Consider the following 21,265-nt stretch of genomic DNA (forward strand, 5'->3'; position numbering starts at 1 on the left):
TGTTTTTAAAGTAAGACGAAGTGGTCTTATTGTTTTGTCCATCACTGTATATACGTATAGTGTTATTATCATTTAATTCTTCAATACTATTATGAAAGTACTTAAGTACCTATAAACGGATAAAAATAACTTTCGACTACTTCCATGGCATCGATTTCAGTTCAATAACCTCTAAGCACCAATTTACTTATTGTTGGTGAAATATTATGTCAATATTCTTTTAAAAAGCTGAATATTATTGATCATAAATAGACCATTGAACTCAAACACAATTTGTAAGAAATAACTTATTCAATAGTTAATTGAATTCTACGGAATTATCAACCTTCCTCCCTCAATATTTTTTAGTATAGTAAGAAATCAACAGATGGTAGAAATTCAATTTAAAATGTATTTCAAAACACAAAATAAAATGAAAATTTATAGGTGCTATTTAATATTAACGAGAAAATCAGGGCAAGTAAGAAACAATACCTTTTAAGAATTTATGGTATTATTTATTAATGGGCTTGATGAAATATCAAAGTTCATTACTTACTTAGGAAAACATACACAGTATACAAATTGAAATCGTTTTTTTCTGTGTTTTATAGCCAGACGAAAAATTTTCCTCATCATCCAGGTGTTTGGCCGGTTTTAGAATGGTAACATTGCGTTTAAATGCTGGCTGTGGTTCCGTCACGCTTAGATCAATTTTGATGTATTGTGATATCTTGCGCATAATACCACCAAAACATACATTCGGGACACGTTCGGGACACGTTCAGGACACGTTCAGGACACGTTTGGGACACGTTCTGGACACGTTCGGGACACATTCGGGACACATTCGGGACAAGTTCGGGACACATTTGGGACACGCTCGGGAAACATTCGGGACACGTTCGGGACACATTTGGGACACATTCGGGACACGTCCGGGACACATACGGGACACATTTGGGACACATTCGGGACACATTCGGGACACGTTCGGAACACGTTTGGGACACTTGAACTTTTAAATTTCAAACATTAAATCTTTAAATCTACAAAGGTTCGGAACCTGCTTATCATTTTAACTTATCTTCACAAAACAACCATCAGTTTAAGCATCTGTTTTTTTGAATGACGTCATAAAGTCGATCCACCGCAACATTTAATATTTAAAATAAATATACATAATATTCCTAACTTTCTGTCAACCTTAATATTTATACATAAATTTAAATCAATATATAATATTTTCTCCCTTGTTTTACAACATAAAACACCCGCATAGTAAAAACAAAAACGGATCAAAATTATATAAATTTTATGTTATCCCTCGAGGCTAAGACAGCTGGGTGCAAAAATCATTAAGCAGCTATTAAAAATGATAATAAAACGAAATTTAAATATAATTATAATCTCCCGCCTTAAATGCTATTAAGAGTTAAGTCATTAAGTTTATCTTGAATTCTCAAGTCTAACAGAATGTGAAAAGCTAAACAAAACCACCGAACCGGAGACGCGGCACATTCTTATACTCTACATACATATAGGTGGTTTAATTTCTTAACCACCCCCAGACGCCCACTGATTTTTAATACCCGAATGATTGTCCCTCATTTTTAGGGATTTAATTTTCAGAATTTGTTTTTTTTTTTTTTTTTTTAAGGCGGGGAGGATGATGGTAATAAATTATTTCACTGCCTTAAAAATATCACGCGATGTAAAAGAACTTGTGGAACATAGAGTCTCGTCGCGTTGTGTAGTCTTTATATCCTTTTCCTCTCTTCGCCTACAGGTCAATGTTAATGTTGAAGATTATGATCATCAGATTCAGATGTGAGGGTGTATAAGTACGGAACACAATTCTTAATAAGGCTGCTGGCAATGTTTACACATAAATTTTGTAGAGGTGTTGTTAATTTGGTCAAGGCATTGTTGTGAATTCTTAATCAAATAAAAAGAATTTTGGGCCCACGATAAGAGCATTTAATTAACATAGGGTGCTTTAAAGCAACAAAATCCTTGAAAGAAAATAGGAGAAAAAAATATTGATTGTCTATAAATTCTGTTTACCGACGATAAATCTACTTGATAACGTCATAAGATAAAATCATTTTTATGAAAATTCATACAAATAAATAATTAAATTTTTTGTTATTTTATTTTTTCAATAAAAGTTTAAAAAAAAAAAAACTAAAAAAAATTCGTACAAAATTAACATTTTAAAAAAATAGAGCTCCTAGAAAGAAACGAACCTCTATAACTGAGCCGAAAAACATTATGTTTAATATAATTTGTATCCCGAAAGTTTTAATACGCTCAATATAAGTATAAGTACTTTAACAACTTAACTGTCCAATGAGTCCCATATGACTCAAAATATATGTTTTGTCACAAGCCTACAGAGCCCCATGTATCATATATGACTCATATACATATTTTACTTAAAACAACTTCACTGTCCCCATAAAATCTGATTAAATAATCTCTCTACGTTCAATATTATTTTGTTTATTTGAAGGATTCATCACTCCACGTCCCATGAGTCCTATTTGACTCATAGAATATTTTCTGTATCGTGTTTCTAGAGTCCATGAGTCATATGATTCATAAAGACGTGTTTCTAAAAACGTGTTTGCTATATGAAAATATGGCTATAGAACATAATTTATTTATGAATGTGTAGGAAAAGAAGAAATACTTTCCCCAACTGCAAAAAAAATTGGAAAAATGTTTGAGCAAAAAAAGTTATTTCATAAAAAAATCTTTGATTTTTTTGAAGATTTTTTTTTTTTATTTTGGGAGAAGTTATATGTAACTACGATCCACAATTATTGTATGGGTAGGTACGTAATAAGAAAATTGAAACACCATTAATAGTACAGCCACTGAAAAAATCTAGTCAAAATTGTGGAGGCATCAAAATTTGAATGCAGGGTAATTAAAAGAGGCTTGATAATGTGTTTTGTCTTGTACGGCTTTCCACACGCCAGCCTTTTTGAAAAATACTTTTTGATCAATATTTCGAAAACGACTCATCTTACAGAAAATTTGCAACGAAGTTTTTGACATTAAATTATATTATCTTTCTTTTTTAAATTCACAATTTTCTTATAAAATGAATACTTTATTAATTAGAGAGCCAAACAACTAATACGTGCTTTTAATTTTTATTTTTAACTCCCCACGGCTGTTGTAAGGGGTAAGAAGTACACAATTTCCAAAAAATTTTTTTTTTCTTTTTTGTTTTTTACTTTTTATCTCAATGTGTACATTTTTGCACTTATTTTAGAGAATCCGTATAAAAATAATAATCATAAGTAAATGAGACCAAAAAAATACAGGGTGTCCCAAAAGTTAACGTCGAAACGAAAACGGTAGATAGGGTAGGTGGTGACAGTTATTAGAAAAATAATAAAAAAAAATCGCAGCCATATATTTTGGGAGTTATGGGCATTTGAAAAAAAGTCGAAAAAATGGCCACCCTGTGACGGTTTTTCATGTGCCGTGACTACAAATCTTAATTTTTCTCATTTTTACTTGCTCTATAGGGCAAGTATTGGTTTCGTGTAGAAAAAAAAATCGAGGTTTTAATCAAAACCAACATTACGATGATGGAGAAGATCAAAAAAGTGGTTTTCGTCATGCCGTCCGTCGGTCTGTGCGTCTGTGCGTGTGTGCGTCTGTGCGTCCATCTGTACATCGAGCTAGGGCCTAAACGGATGGATGGATTTGCTTGAAACTTGGTACAGATGATTTTTACGTAATTCCCTAGACCCGTTTTTTTTATTTTTTTAATATCTCCATTTTAACGCATACCTCCCATATAACGTTTTCGAGGTATTGCAAATTTCTCGAAAACGGCTCTAACGATTTTGATCAAATTTGGTGTGCGGAATACTCTTATTGATTCCAACAAAACTGCGTTTTTAGTTTTTCTCAAAAAATGCGGAGAATCGAAATATGGCGTTGCCGTTTTTCGAAAATTGACATATTTTTAAGTTCATATATTTTATCAAAGCATTAGTTATTTTATTTAAAATTTACAGAGATCATTAGGTATAAAATGTTAAAAAAAAATATTTTTAAAAACATTTTTGAAAAAAAAAAAATTTTAATTTAATTTTTAAACTTTTGATTTTTTTTTTTTTTTTTGATTTTTTTTTTCTACAAAATCTTAAATTTCCAATAGATATTTAAGATAAAGATACTGTGAACTACAAGAGCAAGTACGTGCGACCCAGTCGTGCATTTTATTTTCTTTTGTTACCTAACCTTAAATAACCCTGCTATCAAATGCATTCAAAAATTTTAACTCAGCTGTATCAGTTTTAAAGAAAATATTACTTTTTTACCCAACTTAGTACTAAAAAATTTTACATGACTCTAATTCAATGAGCCGTAGTGTAAAAAAATGCACTACAATGTTTCGGCAAGTTGCCTTAAAAGTTGGTGTGTTCAATTCTCTTTTCAAAATGGTATAACATTGTTGGGAATATTTCATAAATAACCGAGATAAAATTTTTTTTCTTAAGAAATCCGACTTTTTTTTAGGTAATTTTTCCATATTATTTAAGTTTTTGTATTCTGAAAGGTTCTGAAAGGGTACAAAACTTGAATAATATGGAAAAATTACCTCATAAAAAAGTCGGATTTCTTAAGAAAAAAAAAGTGTATCTCGGTCAAGTCAAAACAATCTCCTTTGTATGCTGAATTTAACAAAATTAAAACCAAATGTAAACGACTACTCCTTTAATGTGTATTTTCAGAAAACCCACTTTCCATTATTGTACAGGAATGAAATTTGGCATGAAAGTTTAATTTGCAATGAGAACCAAGAACCAGAAGAGTACCTAAATCGAAATATTTTGAGTGAAAGGGTGTTTTTTTAAAAAGAAAGAACCTTGTGAAACATGTTTCTAGAACACCCTGTTAAAATAATGTTATATTCAAAAAAATGGTTAAAATATTTCGATGGTCATTGAAATCAAGAATAAAAAAAGACCATAAGAATGAGTGAAAAGGGTGTTTTTTTTTCTATTAAACTGAATTTATATTGGATTTTAGTTTAAATTTAATTTTAGTGATTTAATTTTGGTTCATATTTCTTCATTCAAAATACAAAAGTAGGAATAGTATAGTAATTGAGGTTTATAATAGTTGTTGAAGGTATAAAGAAGAACAACGACCACATTGAATATAACACCAAACTCCCACTTCAATTTATAAAGTCCGCTTGTCCTAACTAGGAAGTGCTGCGGTAACCTTATTTGGCTTTGGATTGTAGAATGAAGGATAAATTGCACATACTATTTTTTTTAATTATTATTATCAACCAACTAACAATTTATCTTATTAACGGCAATTTGCTGAATCGAAACATAAATAATTTATGTTGAACATAAACTTTTATTCCATACTTTTTTCTCCGCGAAAACTATGACAGAAGAATTTATGTAGAACTTAAATGTTTAAGTTTCGATTCAGCAAACGGGTTCTAAAAGCTTAACAAATGCTACTGTTGCTTGAGAAAACCAGGCAGCTAAAAACCAATTACCAAATGAAAATCAATTATCCTTATTTTAAATGTCAAACCATGGTCAACAAAGATTTAACTCGTCAGATTTAAAAATAGAAAAATTGTCACGAGTGGCTTGGCTATGTTTTGGTCCTACTTTAGGCAACATTCTTTAATTTATCCCCCAGCTGCAGCTGAACGCCATATATGAGATAATACTGATATAATTCTTAATTCAACATCAACCAAATTCTCTCCTTTCTTTCTATTCCTTCTTACATACTGCAGTACAATTAAAGGCATATAATTAAAACTATTATTAGTAGTTAAGATGTTTCAAAAAAAAAAGTTACACATACGCCATGGTGACCCTCTAGGTTAAAAATTAGAAATAGTAATAAAAAAAATGAAGGTATGGCTAATACTCTCTTAAAAAGTATAATAAAGTCGTTCTTAATGTTTAATTAGAATTGATTTTAATTTTTTTTTATACAACAAACGACCTTGCTCTCATTTTCCTTCATAAGCCCTACCAAGTTCCAACTAAATCTCAATCTCCTTAACAATTTAACACCCAACTTTTCTTCACTACCAAAGGAATACCTCACACGCCTCACAATGAATGGTTGTAAAGGAATTTTCCAACTTGATTCTTTTAGGGGTAAAAGTTTAACTTCCGGAATAAAAAAAAAAAGAATGATTGCTCTCTTCGTGCTCAGGGCAACCAAAAAAACTTACACCTCATCCATAGAAACCTTACATACATATACAACAAAAGGGATATAAATATCAGTCAGAAATTAATATAACAAGGACCTCGACGTGTTTTACTATTGTTTCTCTGCCAGACGACAAATTTGTTGTTTATCCTCCGCATGTTTCTCTGCAAAAACACTCCCATCGTTATATTACTATGTAATCTAGTAGGTATGTTTGTCTACTTATTTTCTTCACGGATTTTAGGTCACGTTCAAGTTTCATGTTACCTGCTACCATCAATAAAAACCAACAACACAAAAGTAAGTTTAGCGCTGCTGGGGGCCTGCTATATTATTGTCAACTGACTTTAATACACAAAAGCATGGGCGGGCCACTTGGGCAACCTTTTCTTGATTAGTTTGACGTATCCGATTCCTGAGTATGATTCTATTGTGACTTGGGAAATAGCTTTCCACGCCATCTACCACTTGTAGCGACAACCCGAAAATGATATAGATTTTTTTTTCGATTTGCAGTTCAATGTAGTTTCCATAAGAAAAAAACAAAAAAGACCTCGAAAGACATTTATTTTACGAATTAATTTTATATGAACGAGTATCAATTTTATGATTGTAAAATGATAATAATATGTGTTTATATCTAAATCAGGTTTAAAATATATCAAAAAGAATAATAATTCCTATTTAATTTGTCTCCAAAAAGAGAAGCAAATCGCAGGAAAACAACAACAAATACTACAAAAAATATAGAAACTATTTTGGTTTAATTTTCTTTCAAGATTGTTGAAAATAAAAAAAAATGCTTACCTACTATTATTTGCGATTCGCTTGCACTTTTTAAATACAAATTACACAGGTATTATTATACTTTTTGATATATTTTAAACCTGATTTAGATATAAACACATATTATTATCATTTTGCAATCATAAAATTGATACTCGTACATATAAAATTAATTCGTAAAATAAATGTTTTTCGAGGTCTTTTTTATTTTTTTCTTATGGAAATTACATTGAGCGGCAAATCCGAAAATAATCTATATAACTTTCGGGGTTCCGTCGCTATCCACTAGGTGCCGTGATGCCAAGTGTCAATTGTTTGTTCGTGATGAATTGGAATTGGATATAGGTCAAAAGCAGATAATGGTAATCGGTGACAAGTTTTGCAATTTGAAGGGGTTGGCATGGGCCTAGGGGGTAATATGATGGAAACAGTATTCTTTATTAGTTTTGTTTCCAATCGATTGGGGATTGGGGAGTATTCGTAAATCAGTGTGTTGTTTAGAAGAGGCTTCCTACAAATCATTCTTATTTGTCAAAGACATGTGCCTATTTTGACGAAAATAAAAAAAAAACTTTATTTTGTTTTTAAAGTCACCTTCATGTGAGAGACACGTTTACATCAAGCAAATATATTTCGTTTGAAGGACGTGAGATTTTTTTATGAAGGACTATAGCGATTGTAACTATAAAGTTTACGAGGAGGTAGATGATACAAATATTTAGGTCGATGTTGTTGTCTAACCAGGGGGCACACTCTTTGTACTAAGTGAAAGGGTGAAGGATGAAGGATGTTAGATGACTACTACAACCCTCAGCTAGAAATTAATTGTTATTGACGAACGATTTTGATGAGTGTATTGTTTTGATTTGTTTTGAAATTTTATATGGATAGTAAAGAGTTTGTATCGAACAGGTTGTTTATAAAGCACAAACAAAGGGATGCATCACAATAAAATGATTGAGCTGAGTATAATTATAGGTACTTGTAAATCTGATAAAAACTTAATTGCAAATGCGAGAGTAAGTAAATAGATTTGCATGCATCGGAGCTTTGCTGTGTTTCCTTATTTTGGCATTTTATGAGCTTTAGTTACCTATTCCACTATTAAGAGCCCCAGTAAATTTCGAAGGACCTGCTGTAAAATGTTGCATCTTGATCTCGTTTCAATGTTAAGTCAGTGAATTTTTTTTTAATTATATTATGCGCTTTACTTCAGAGGCGGGTCACTATGGTGTATGTGTAACTTTTCTTTAAAAGGAAAAATAAATCTACGTCTTATGCAACTTGTTCTATTCTTAAATAACTAACCAGACAATTTGACGTTTTTGATCGTACGTTGACCATTCTCAGACTTTTCAAATTGTGTTACATATGAGATATTTCAGTTTGAAGTTGTAAAAAAGTTAGTTTAACTTAAGAGAATTTTTATTCCGAATTTCTTGTTTGCTCAGTGGGTTTTAATTTGTTCTTTTATAACTTTAGCTTTTATAAGCCTTTTTTAAAACATAACACCACCCCGGAATCTTAGCATATGACAAAAACCTTGTTTGGCTTACACTACATATTTTTTAAAATGCGCCTTATCGCGAAATATTTTTCCCATTTTTGAGAACTTTGCTATCACGAATCATTTTTGAAAAAATCCTCCAGAAAATACCTATCGCGAATAATTTTTCCAAGGGAACTTTTCCTAATTTAAATGCAGAGATTTCCACAAGAAGTAAGTTCTGGGGGAAAAGTTATTTGTTTGAATTCAAATATAGACAAAACAGTTAAATCTTTGGAATCAAATCCAAAAATATTAAATAATAATGTTTGCAGTGGTGTATTGAAGGGGGGCTCCGGGGATTCAAGCCCCCTGATTATGTTTTTAATTACGTAATTGCATAATAACGTACATACATGATTAACTGAAACTTTTTCGTAAATCTAAGAAATTTAGAGGGAGCTCAGATACTCGAGCCCCCCTCCCCAAAGTTCTGAAACGACTCTTTCTGTTTGTTTGAGTTAGACTCCCGGCTGACATTGAGATTGGGGTAACCTTTTTTCGGATTTTTTTATTTATCGACCGGTTCTTGAGTCAAACCACGCATATTTATAATAAATCGTTGGGCATTCTGAAGAACTTTTTCAATAAGCGTTAATTTGTATGTATCATTAAAACAAACTCAATTTAGTTTTGTTACATTTGTATTTTAAATATTTAATTTATAATTTTTTTTAAATTGTATGCACATTTTAGTCTTAAGATTATAGCATTTTTTTTTTTTTTTTTTTGTTATATCAATTTGTTTGTTCTTTTAAGAAATATACAAATTCTATAGAAGTTTAAATTACACATACATTTTTTATAACATTGTATACAATTTTTATCTTTTTTATATTAATAAATATTCAGTACATTATATAAAGCTACAACGAACAATTTGTGTGTGTATAATTTTTTTGTTAATTTTTTATTTGTTTACAATTTTTAAAATTTAAAAGAAAAGAAAAGAAAAATAAAGAAATTTTGTCATACAAAAAATTAAAAACTTACAACTAATTTTATATTTTTTATTAAAAATTACATTTAAGAGTACTTTTTTGTAAAAAAAAGGCATTTATATTTATATATATATATGTATAATATGTACGTATAGAATAAATGCTTACACGTTTTGCTTTACTTTTTATAGATACATTTTAATTATTTTTTTTTATTAATTTTATTTTATACTAAAAACTATTATTATCGCTTTTTTGTTAATTAATTTTAAATTTTGGTCCTATATTGCATCACACTATGTGCGATTTGTTATTGGACATTTAAATGTTTTATTAAATATCATCTACCAAGTGACCTTGAACAACCGAAGAATGATGATATCGTCTTCGCTGTGAGAAATCTTCATTTTCGTCATTTAGCTGCGTTGGGGAGAGGTCAACACCTGGACAAGATGGTGTAACCACAATGTGTTCATAACCGTGTATTCGTTTACTAGAAAAAAGAAAAAAAAAATCAAAAATTAACTTCATTTCATTTAAATGTCTTTCTGTTATAAGATTTATGTTAAAATGCAATTAGCTTTCAATATAATCTTCGTCGATTTTATCTTTGCCAATACTTTTCGTTTGGAGCAAGTAAAAGTAGATACATCAAAGGAAAATCGACTTTGATGTTCGATGGATTGCTAACAATTTTTCAATGGAAACCATTGCAACATTGCGAATTTCAATGAATCACTAGGCGTTGTAATGAAGTATCACACTTTGTGTGACTTGGATGGATTAGGAAAGGAAACGGATACTGGATTCTATCAAACGGAGACTAGTCCTTTGGTTGTTTTTCATTAAGTCTTAATGCAACAAAAGAAAAACGGTTAATTACAATTTCTTTGAAATAGACCATATCCATTAAGGCTGGTACAAATGTGACTTTCTCGGAAAACGTTAATTGAAATCGTGAATGTCAACCAAGGGTAATACAAACCGAGAAAGGAATCATCTCTACAGTTGATTTTGGACTCGGTTGCTAACAACGAATAGCTTTTGCATAGTGGCCATTGAATGATGAGAGATTTTATTTGACCACGGTGACGAGTTGGATAACACCGATGAGAAAAAACAATAAGAAATTATGATTTTGTTGACAATGGGTTATTGATCAGGATGTCGATTTACTTATATAACTTTGACGATAACGAGCAAGTGGGTTAGGGTTTTCGACCAGGCATTGACAACAACCTGAGCATAATGGACAGCAGATGGAAGACATCAAGCTTAGAAATTCATTCATTCTTTATGTTTATACAACAGAAACTCACTTAACAGCAAAGCAATACCACAACTATTTATATTGCCAATTCTGAACCAATTACAAATATTCCGATCGGACTCATATGGATTCCAGGAACTAGAAAAGTAATGCAATAGTTTAGTTTAAGGGTCAAAGTAGTGAGTTATAACATTGCAAGTATGAAAGGCCAAAACTGTTAACTGGGAAAATAATGTGGAGAAGGACGAATGGACATTTTGTGCGAAGTACGATGTCAAAAAGACAAAAACAGGTAACGTTTCTTAGAAAATAAGATAAGAACATACGTAAAAGTCATTCTATTATTAAATAGAACAAGTTAAAAACAAAATTCTGAAGGGCTTAATACTATTGTCAGAACTGAAGGTCATAAAAAGACATATTAACATGTGACTTCCACAACCGTCCTAGGGAGAAGAAAAAAAAAACGAGCATTTACTTTTAGTTATGTAAACTATCAAACTTTCTAGTTTAAAATGTGTGTCATTTTTTGTAACATTTCTTGCATGCCTAGAGTATCTGATTTACAAAAAAAAAATCATTCCAATTCAGGCAATTTTATTGGAAAGTTTGAATGTAAAGTGTAAACTCTATTTACTCATCTGCCTAACTTTCCGTTCAGAAAATGAAGTTGACTAAATATTTAGTCCCTAACGTTTCTTGAACGCGCCCAATTTTATTAAAAAGTTGACTGGAAAGTTGGCCTAACCCGTTTTATTCTTTTAAATAAATTTCTGTTAAGAAAATAGAGTTGACTATATATCTAATCCTTTTATTGAAGGGACTTTTTCTCGAATTCTCAAATATTTGTGAACACAGACCTACACTAGGCTTTCCGGTAGAACCATGCTTCTTCCCAAAAAAAATATGCTCAGCCAAATATTGAAGAGATTTGGAAATTCATAAGCATGGGCGATTTAAGTTTTTGGATAAGATCACGTCAGATTTTCAAACTAACTTCAAAGAATATTTTCGTTTCACAATGTCTTAGAACACTTTTTGAGATTCTCTAGAAAACCTGGCGTGATCGATTGAAACTGATTCGAATTCGGTTTCAGCGACCAAAAGAACAAAAATTATTTTTTGCTTAATTGTATTTATTTGTTTTCCTGATGCAAATTAATTTTTCGTGCCACCTGATTTACATTTGAAACAAGATAAAACAAATCGTTCCCCTGAAGTTTTTCAAATTTTTCTGTTCCACTGCATACGAAAAAATGTTTTGTGTGTATTTCAATCAGGAAGAAAAGAGATTAGGTAGATTTTGTAAAAAAAAAAAAGACTATTAGAAAAAAATATTCAATTTCACCCTTTTTCCTTGTTCCTGTTGCATTTTCCTGATGGAATTACCTCACCTTTTTTCTTCCAGTTAAAATGTTTCGAGATAAAAACTTTGGAATTATTTGAAACTTTGGAACATCCATACAAAAAAAATCTTTGGCTTTACTTTGCCTGGTCTATGGCCTTTTTGCATAAAGATAAACCATTGGTGGTCCCACTTCAAACGATTTTAAAAAATACAAGTAAGGGAATTTTGGGAAAATTTGAACGACTTTATGACAAAAAAAAAACTCTTGGAACAACCAAATTATAATCCTTTTTCTCAAAAAAATTAAACCGACTTCTATGGATCGAAACTTTAATTTATGGTCTTCTCATGGATTCTATAGTCGGAACTTGACGAACTTGAAATGGCACCAGCTTTGGTTCACACAGTCTAAAGTTGTAAGGTAACAACTTAAAAAAGTTATGAAGGAATCGATAATCTGCTTCTTTTTAGAAGTTGGTTAAAAAAGGAACAATATGAAATGAAAAGTTTTATGAAACCGTTAAAAAAAATGTATATCAACTTACCCAAAACATCGAAATATAACACTTTTCAGCCATCCAAACAAGTTAAACTCTGCTGTTAGACCTGGCTTAACAGCTGGATTAGCTGTACCAACATAAAACCAAACAAAAAATACCACCACAAAACATGTTATCGCATAATACCAGTTGACACATAACATCACTAACAATTTTGTAAAAGCCTATAAAAGAGAAAATGCAAAATCAAATAACACTTCAATTTTAAATAATTTCAACTCACTCCTAGTAGAGAAGCCCATCGATTACAATATCCCGAATACCAATTCTTGGTTTTCGAATGTATAGGAGGACGAATGGGTGCAACAGGCTCTTGATCATCATCAACATCTTGCCCACCATCGAGACCTGAAATGTTTGTACTATTTGTAGTTGTTCCTCCATTATTACGGAATATCACTTCATCAGTGCTACTATCGGGACTATGATTTGGATTCGTACTGTTTTGTTCTGGTTGAATTTCAATTGTATTGTGTGTATCAGTCTCATTGTTTCTTGAAGGCACATGAAGTGGTGTATTTTGCTGTGATGTCGAAGGACTCTACAAAAAATCAATAGTTTTAATTTGACGATAAACAAATCATTATTTGAACTAACCTGTAAATTCTTATGACGCACTCGGTCAGGAAACAGCAAATCCAAATCATTATCACCCTGGACAGCACCATAACGACGAGTTTCATATGACGGACTGGATGCCTGGATACGGAATCTTTCCTCGCGTTGTTCTTGAATATCAAATGTTTGTGCTAGAGCAAAGTAAGAGTAGTCAATGCAAGCATAGGTGAGCAGGAATGGCATTGTAACGATTGGAGCAAGGAAATTGATGTCACCAACCATGATGAATGTGATTGTAATAGCTGCAACTACAACCATTGAGTATAATGGAACTTTATTGGGACCACGCTAGAAAAAAAAATATAGTCTTGAAATCACACTTTTAAGAGAGAATTGATTAAACACACTCCTTGAGCGAGAGCATCGATTCCAGGAATAACACTTTCTTTGGCTATACTTTGAAGAACTCTAGGAGTTCCATACATTGCACCTAGACAAGACGACATACTAGACACATAGATACCGGCCAATAAAAGGAATTGTATAGCTGATACTTTGACAGAGATCATAAAGTCCGTTAGAAGAGTGTGTCGGTTACATGTTGATCCAAGGAACAGCACGAAAACCAAGTAAAGGAATGTTCTAAAAAGCAAAAAATTAGATAAACCACTTAAAAGAATATTGTAAGAAACTTACGAAGTTCCAAAGGCAGCTAATGTTCCATTAGGGATATCAGTGGACGGAGCACGTAAATCGCCACTCATATTAATGCCAGACAAGACACCAGTGACAGTGGGAAAGAAGACACCAAACACACGGAACCAAGAATATCCATCCTCGTACTTTTGCCATAGATTGTCAACAAAATTACTACTAACCCATCCATCGAAGCCATGTTCTACAATTTTGAATTTCTTAATATTCACACAAAAATCACACAAAAATTTTTATATCATACTTGGATCTTCTCCAACAAAACTGCCAACCATAAAATCCAAAGCCGATATCAATAGAATCATAAGCAACACAAATTGCAACTTAATGACCCACTTAACACCGGCAACATTGATGACGCCCAATAAAAGAACAGCAGCTGTAGCAAATCCTCGAATAGCCCAAGTGTTTCCAGGATGACCTACCAATCCGGCCATAGACTCACCGAAACCCATTACATTCAATGCACAACCCACCGCTTGTCCGAAACAATATAGCAGACCTAATGAACCTCCAAAGCGTGAGCCTAGAGTATGTGCTATGAGGAAGTAAACACCTCCACTTTCTACACGACATCGTTCACAAATGCCCACCGCCGATAGAATTGAAACTAAGGCAATGACAACAGTGCAGAAAATAATGAGAACAGCGTTGATTATGCCAGCTTGACCAACTATCCATCCGGAACGAAGGAAAACAATGACTCCAAATACGTTGATGAGAACAGAGGTAAACACACCATCCCAAACGCCGAATAGTACAGGTTGGGATATGAAGAAGTTCGTTCGCCACCTGAAACAAAAATTAAATATTTCAATAATTCTGTTTCGAAGCTAATACAAGATTGCTTGATTACCATGGCTTATCACCTTGCTCGCCGGCAAATATTTCATTCGCTCCGGACGCATGATGACCACCTGCTGCATAAGTGTACTCATTTCCAAGGTCTACAAAGCCGCCAGTGTTGGATCTTTGTCGAAAATTGGGTTCATCATCGTCACCGAGGCCATAGCTGTAAAAAATATCAATTAATGATTTTTTTTCAATTTTGTGTATTCAAATGGAATGGGATACAATATAATTAGTTTGGCTTTTTTTGTATTAATTTAATTTAATTCTTTTTATTGGTACCAATTGATGCTTTGCCTTTCCTTTAAATGTGCATCGTTTGCATATTATCACTTTTGACGATACATTCGATTTAATAAGTTAGCAAATTACGGAAGATCTCGTAACGGTATGGAATATCAAAATTAAGATATAATTAAGTCGAAAGTGAAATTAGGTGTTTTGAATTTAACTTAATTTATATTCTATATTATATTTATTTATTTATACAGACTATCATGGTACTCTTTAATTGCAAAGTACTAAGATAAAAGATAGATGTATTTCAGGTAGGGCAACATTTGTTACAGGTCCGGCGGTATGATATTAAAACACTACCTTAAAAAGCATCAGCTTTGCACCCTTTGATGTATACACAGAACTTACAGCTCCCCGTTATCACATCATAACCGAATCTAATCCACAATTTGTATTTTTTTTTTGCTGGGCAAATAATGCGTTGAATTTTCGGCTGAATTCATAATCGCATCTCTGCTTTTGTATCACAAATTTTTGCATGGAAATAAAACACCACCTTGCCTACACAGCACCACGTTTGCACCAAAAATGTTTTTGATGCAGAGTATCACTGCCTTAATAAATTTAGCCAATATTTTTGGTGCAAACGTGATGCTTTGTAGGTAAAGATGCATTTTCGTGCCATATAAAATGTTGTGATGCAAAAGCAGTGATGTTTATTGTTGAAGTCAATTAATTATCTGTAGAGTTAATTTATACTTTGAAGAATGCATTAACATTCTTTCAACTGCACTTATGGTTGTTTAAACTGAGAATATCTCAAAAATTTGTTTTAGAGCCAATTTTTCAATAGCCAGATAAACCACAGTTATTCTTCGAATAGTCTAACTGACGATTGAAAAATCAGGGCTTAGAAAAATGTGTTCTTATCGATTCAAATCTTTTTTATTGTTGTTTGTTCATTTTTAATAAAGGAAATATTGTTCAATTTAAATACAAATAATGGATTTTAATTCAATAGAAAATATAACGTTACATATTCACAGTAGAAGTATGTACATGTACATGTTTTACAATTACCACATGCAGAAAAGAAGCTAAATTCAAATGCGGATAGGATTTTAGAAAAGTATATTGGTTTTTTGTTATAAATCTGAGTTCAATGTTGATATTTGAAATATTCTGCTGCGGAGAACTTTACCAAAACAAAATTATGGGTTTTCAGCCTCAATTGGATCATTTTAAGGTATTCCTAAAGCGGGCATCTTCCAAAAATGAAATATGGTAAAATGCAAAACATTATTGCATCAAAGGTTTAAATACATTATTTAAATAAAAATCAACATTTTACCATTTTAAATGCTCAAAATCCATTTAATTTTGCAAATTGAACCATTTATTTGCAAAACATGATAAGTCCATGATTTTAAATTTTTGAGGAGAAGAAAAAAACGTTCTATTTTCTTTTGATATGCGTAGAAAAATTTATAAAAAATATATTCTGTAGAACTCTTGCCTAGCTATAAAATACCGTTTCGTTTTTAATTTTTGGAGCGATAGCTCAAAAGATAAAAAATAAAAACGCTTTTGGACTTATCATACTTTGAAAATAAACGGATGTGAAATTAGTTTTTAAATGAATATGCAATTTTGCTTTTAGCCCCAGTCTATCAAACAATTGTATTTGAGAATAAAATACAATGTCCGGACTAATTATTTAACTTTAAAGTAACATTAAACTTAAGATTTTCAGCCATTAATCTAATATACCATTAACACAAAAAGAAGCTGTTGTTTATTTTCAAAAGATGATAAGTCCGGGACTTATTCTACTTTTGATACTAAAAAAATATTTCGCGTAGCTGTAAAATCGGATATAGATGGAGTAGATACTTCATATTTTAAAGACAGACGTGGTTATCCCTGGAGTACAAATTTAATCAAAAAAACGAATTTTGAAAAAAAAAGTGGACTTATCATGTTTTGCAAATAAATGGTTCAATTGGAAAACAATTTTGTAATTCACAGAAGTACAAAACCAGTCTAGTACTAGAGTTGTAGGTATTCAAAAGTAGAGAAGAAAGGTAGACTTTAGCAAATGTTGTCAAAATATGAAATTTTGTAGTTATGTGTTGACCACCACTTGTATGAGTCCGCCGTTCGATCTTGACGAACAGTCCTCATATATAATTCGATTTTAGATGTCTACCTTTGCAGTAGTAGGTAGTGTGTTCACATTTATCTTCAAAGTAGTTCAGTTATTCATCGTTACAATACGATGTTGTTGGGAATTTTTTAAGCCACATCTATTCTTGAGACAAAGTATAAAATTTTTGAAACTACCAACGTTTTTTTCTGAGTGTCCTTGGCCGAATATTCGGCGGCCAAATATTAGGTATTCGGCCGAGGAGCGTGGCCGAATATTCGGTATTCAGTATTCGGCCAAATAAATGTTCGCGGCATCTCTACTCAAAAGATCTAAAATGATGAGTCAAAAATTACGTATAAAAAATGACCCATGCACTTCATTTCGAAAAACATGCTCTTCAATATCGAAAATGACTCGTGTCTTTTCAAACGTGACGCGAGTCATTTTATTTTTTCTTCACAAGAAACCATATTTTACTCAACGAACTAAAATGTTCGTATTATTTTTTAATATAATGAAGTTCGCCGTTGAGGATTGCAATAAAAATAGAAAGTAACACATAAATACCTGTCACCCACAAACCATAACAAAAAGGTCATCGTCACTTTGACAATCACCTTACGTGGAGCAAAAGTACTTATTGTGATGATCAACAATCAACAATCACCTTAGGCGATTCCATTGGTTTCGTAAACGGAATAAATTTAATTTATTTTCGTAACATTTCCTAGGAAGCCAGTGTTGCCAGAGAATTTTAGAGGCAAGGAGCCAAATTTTAGAAATCTTGGAGCCAAAAATCGCCAATTCCAAAAATTGTTCATAAAAACTCGTATTAATGTATTTTGTATAATTTAAAAAATTTTTTTTTTATCATTTTTTTCCAACTTCAAATTAACTTAGATATATGATAACATAAACAAAAAATTAAAAAAAAAAAAATAATACTCGGTACTAAATTTATCAGACTTCAAGTTAGATTCTTTAATTTTTATTTTAGTAATAAATAACAAAACAAATATACATTGTGGAAAATTGGAAACAAAATATGAGGCGTTCAGAACAATAATGGGTCAAGTCCATTTGAAATTTGTACATTCTTCTGAACTTAAAGAAGCTTTTTCTCAGAAACTGAAGGAACTTTTGAAATAAATGTTTCACAGATCGATAGCTCTATATCTCCAAAATTTCTTTCTTTTATTTTATTTGACATAAAACGAAACCCTTAATTTTTAAGACCTTAAAACATCCAACCTAAAGAGAAGTGGAGTTCACCCATTATAATTCTGAACGCCTCATATATGAATGAAAATGGAAGTAGGTACATTCACAATTGCGCTTTTTAGCAAGACGTGTAAGATTCTACTTTGAAGAAGTTTAGTTCTATTTCGAAGACTTTTAAGGCGTGATCATAATAAACAAGTACTTTTATTATAAAAGTTTTTAATTTTGAAGGAGCCAAAAATCGCCAAATTGAAAACTTAAGGAGCCAAGTTTTGATAAATCGGAAATCAGAATTTAAAGGAGCCAGAGAAAACTTGAAGGAGCCGGTTTGGCTATAAAAAGCCGGTCCTGGCAACACTGTAAGGAAGCTAGGATCATAGTTGTAGTCTAAGGTTTATTTCACACATAGCCGGGAACCGAGCAAACGGCCCGGATAGCCCTGGGCGGTTAGACGGTCGCCGGCTAAGTGTGAAACGGGCCTAATTCGAATTTAATTATGATGGTTCTATGTTTTTATTATTACACTCGCACTTGTTAGTTAACTAAGGCCTGGGGTCGAATTACCCCATTAATGGTTGCTATGTGTCCCTATCGTTTTCTAATAATTAAATAGAGACAGAAATGGTCAAAACGTTAACGTATGATCGTATTCGTGTGTGTAATTCGACCCCTGATTTTTCAATCGTCAGTTAATCTATAAATAAATGTCAATATAAAAAAACCTTTTATTCCTAGGAATAAGTTCTAACTGAGGGTTTATCTGACTATTGAAAAATTGGCCCTAAATCAAGTCCAATTGGAAAATAAGCCAAACATTTTCTAACGTTTTTTCTTCCATTTATTTCTATATTTTCTGGAATACTGTTTATTGAAGTTATGTTCTGTATTGTGTATTGTGTTTTCTAGTAACTTAACACATGTTCTGAGCTCTATTCAAGCAAAATATACAAACATTATGTACAACATGATTTAGTTTAATTGCTTTTTGGTACAAATGAACTGTATTGTTTCCAAAGTTAAGATAAGAAACCATATCTTTGGTTCATTACTATGCCTACTATGTATACATTTTTACAATCTACTCATGATTGTAACTGATTAAACTTTAATATTGATCAAACATTCAAGTAACCAAACTTGACACCTACGTAGAATTCGTCCATATCTTAAAAGCCAACAAAACTGATAGTAAATTTCATGAATCATCAATAAAATACCTACCAAATTGCAAAATGGAATTCTTCAATTCTCTATTTTTCTTGCTGTTTGACCAAATCAAATAAAACAAATAAAAATAATGGAATAGGAATAGATATGAATATAAAAATATAAAAGAATAATGAATAATCCTCTTTTTTTGTTTCTTACCGATTCCAATCAACTTCGGCCCTTCGATAGCCAGCCCGGTCACCGTTTTCGCCAGGCATTGTGCTGGGTTTCTGTTTTCAATTTCTTCTGGATTGATGCCGTTGTTCCAGTGTATATTATATTCTAGATTCTCTAGTTTTTCCAATTTGAGCAAAAGTAAAAAAAAAGAATACTGATTTTTTGGGGTGTCCTATTTTTATTTGAGCAAAATAATTAAATCGTTCTTTTTTGTTACGATTTCTGTTGCGCGGATATAAAAAAAAAATGCTGATTGCTGACCAAAACAATGAATTTGGAATCAAAGTATTCCAGAAAACATGTGTAGCAATCGATTTATTCTTTTAAACAAGAAAATTACACAGAAAATGGTCTATTTTTCATTCATTCTTTAAATTTGTTTTTCAATAAAGACGAAGATTCGTTTTATTAAAAACATATATGTATTATTTATTTAATTTTACACAAAATTTATGCAGATTGTAACAGAAACAGAATAAATAGAAGCTTGGATGCTAGAAAAAGAAGAACTTTTGTTCCTCTTTTTCTTTTTTTTTGGGAATGGAAAAACTTCGCCAACTTGTCAGAATGACGTAAACACCGTTGGCCCCTTCAAGCAAGAAAACGGAGTCCAGAAAAGACAGTCCGACCTCCGACCGAGAAAAGCGGGGTTGCACTCACACACTTGCAACTTTTTGTGTATGAACACAAAGTCGAACGAGAATCGTGGTGGAAAGTGAGAAATGGAAAAAAAAGTGAAACAGACATAGCCAACAAGAGCAAAAGCGTCATTTTGTTATGTTTCGTTGAAGTGTATAGTCGCGTCGCGTCGTGTCTCGTGTCGTTGTTATTATAATATTAGTATAATTATAAACAATATCAAATTATAAACAATATGGAAACAAAAAAAGGTATGTTGTATATATCGCTCAAAGTGTTTGGGTTAAAATGTTGTTTCTTCTTGTGTTGTAGATGTTATCTCTAATGATGAAGAAAAATCTAGAAGGTGAAACATGCGATTGGGTATCTAAAAAAACACCAACAACAGCAGCAGCATCAAATGAAATAAAATGAAAAAAAAATGTATGTGATGTAAATGTATTTATTGTGAAAATTTCGTTTGCCAAAATAAAATAAAAAATAAAACAGTTTCAGTGAAAAAAAAAAATAAACCTTGTTCTTTTTTTGGTCGCAATTGCGAAATGTCATCCCTTTCTTATTCCTCTTTCTGGTAGGTTTTCGCTGCTCCGGCTCAGGTCCGCCTTCGGCTCCGTTTTCTCGGAATGGAGATTTTCACCACACCAATACATATGCAATCGACTTCGCGGTGATTATAATTTCCATACTAATTTGAGCCGCCTTCGGACCAGTTTCTGATCCGAAGTCGGACTCAGCTCCGCCTCAGGCGGAGCGGATTCGGACCGAGGTCGGACCTGTTTGCTTGAAGGGGCTTTGGCTAGAAGAGAAAGCTGGATGACAGTTGCTAGGAAAGAGAAAACAAAACAAAAATC

The 21,265-nt window shown here is 31.9% G+C and overlaps 1 protein-coding gene across 1 annotated transcript; it reads right to left on the minus strand.

Annotated features, from left to right (window-relative positions):
* Positions 1-9,608: 9,608 nt before the first annotated feature.
* LOC129905390 (solute carrier family 12 member 8) lies at positions 9,609-20,287 on the minus strand. Its single transcript, XM_055980866.1, has 9 exons — positions 19,758-20,287; positions 14,790-14,945; positions 14,178-14,725; positions 13,916-14,117; positions 13,627-13,861; positions 13,259-13,567; positions 12,885-13,202; positions 12,647-12,825; positions 9,609-9,976 (listed from the first exon to the last, which is right to left on the minus strand). Exons 1-9 carry the CDS (start codon positions 19,814-19,816, stop codon positions 9,817-9,819), a joined length of 2,166 nt encoding a protein of 721 aa, XP_055836841.1. The 5' UTR covers positions 19,817-20,287; the 3' UTR covers positions 9,609-9,816.
* Between the last annotated feature and the right edge of the window lie 978 nt (positions 20,288-21,265).

This window comes from Episyrphus balteatus, chromosome 1 (genome assembly GCF_945859705.1).
Source record: "Episyrphus balteatus chromosome 1, idEpiBalt1.1, whole genome shotgun sequence".
NCBI lineage: Eukaryota > Metazoa > Arthropoda > Insecta > Diptera > Syrphidae > Episyrphus > Episyrphus balteatus.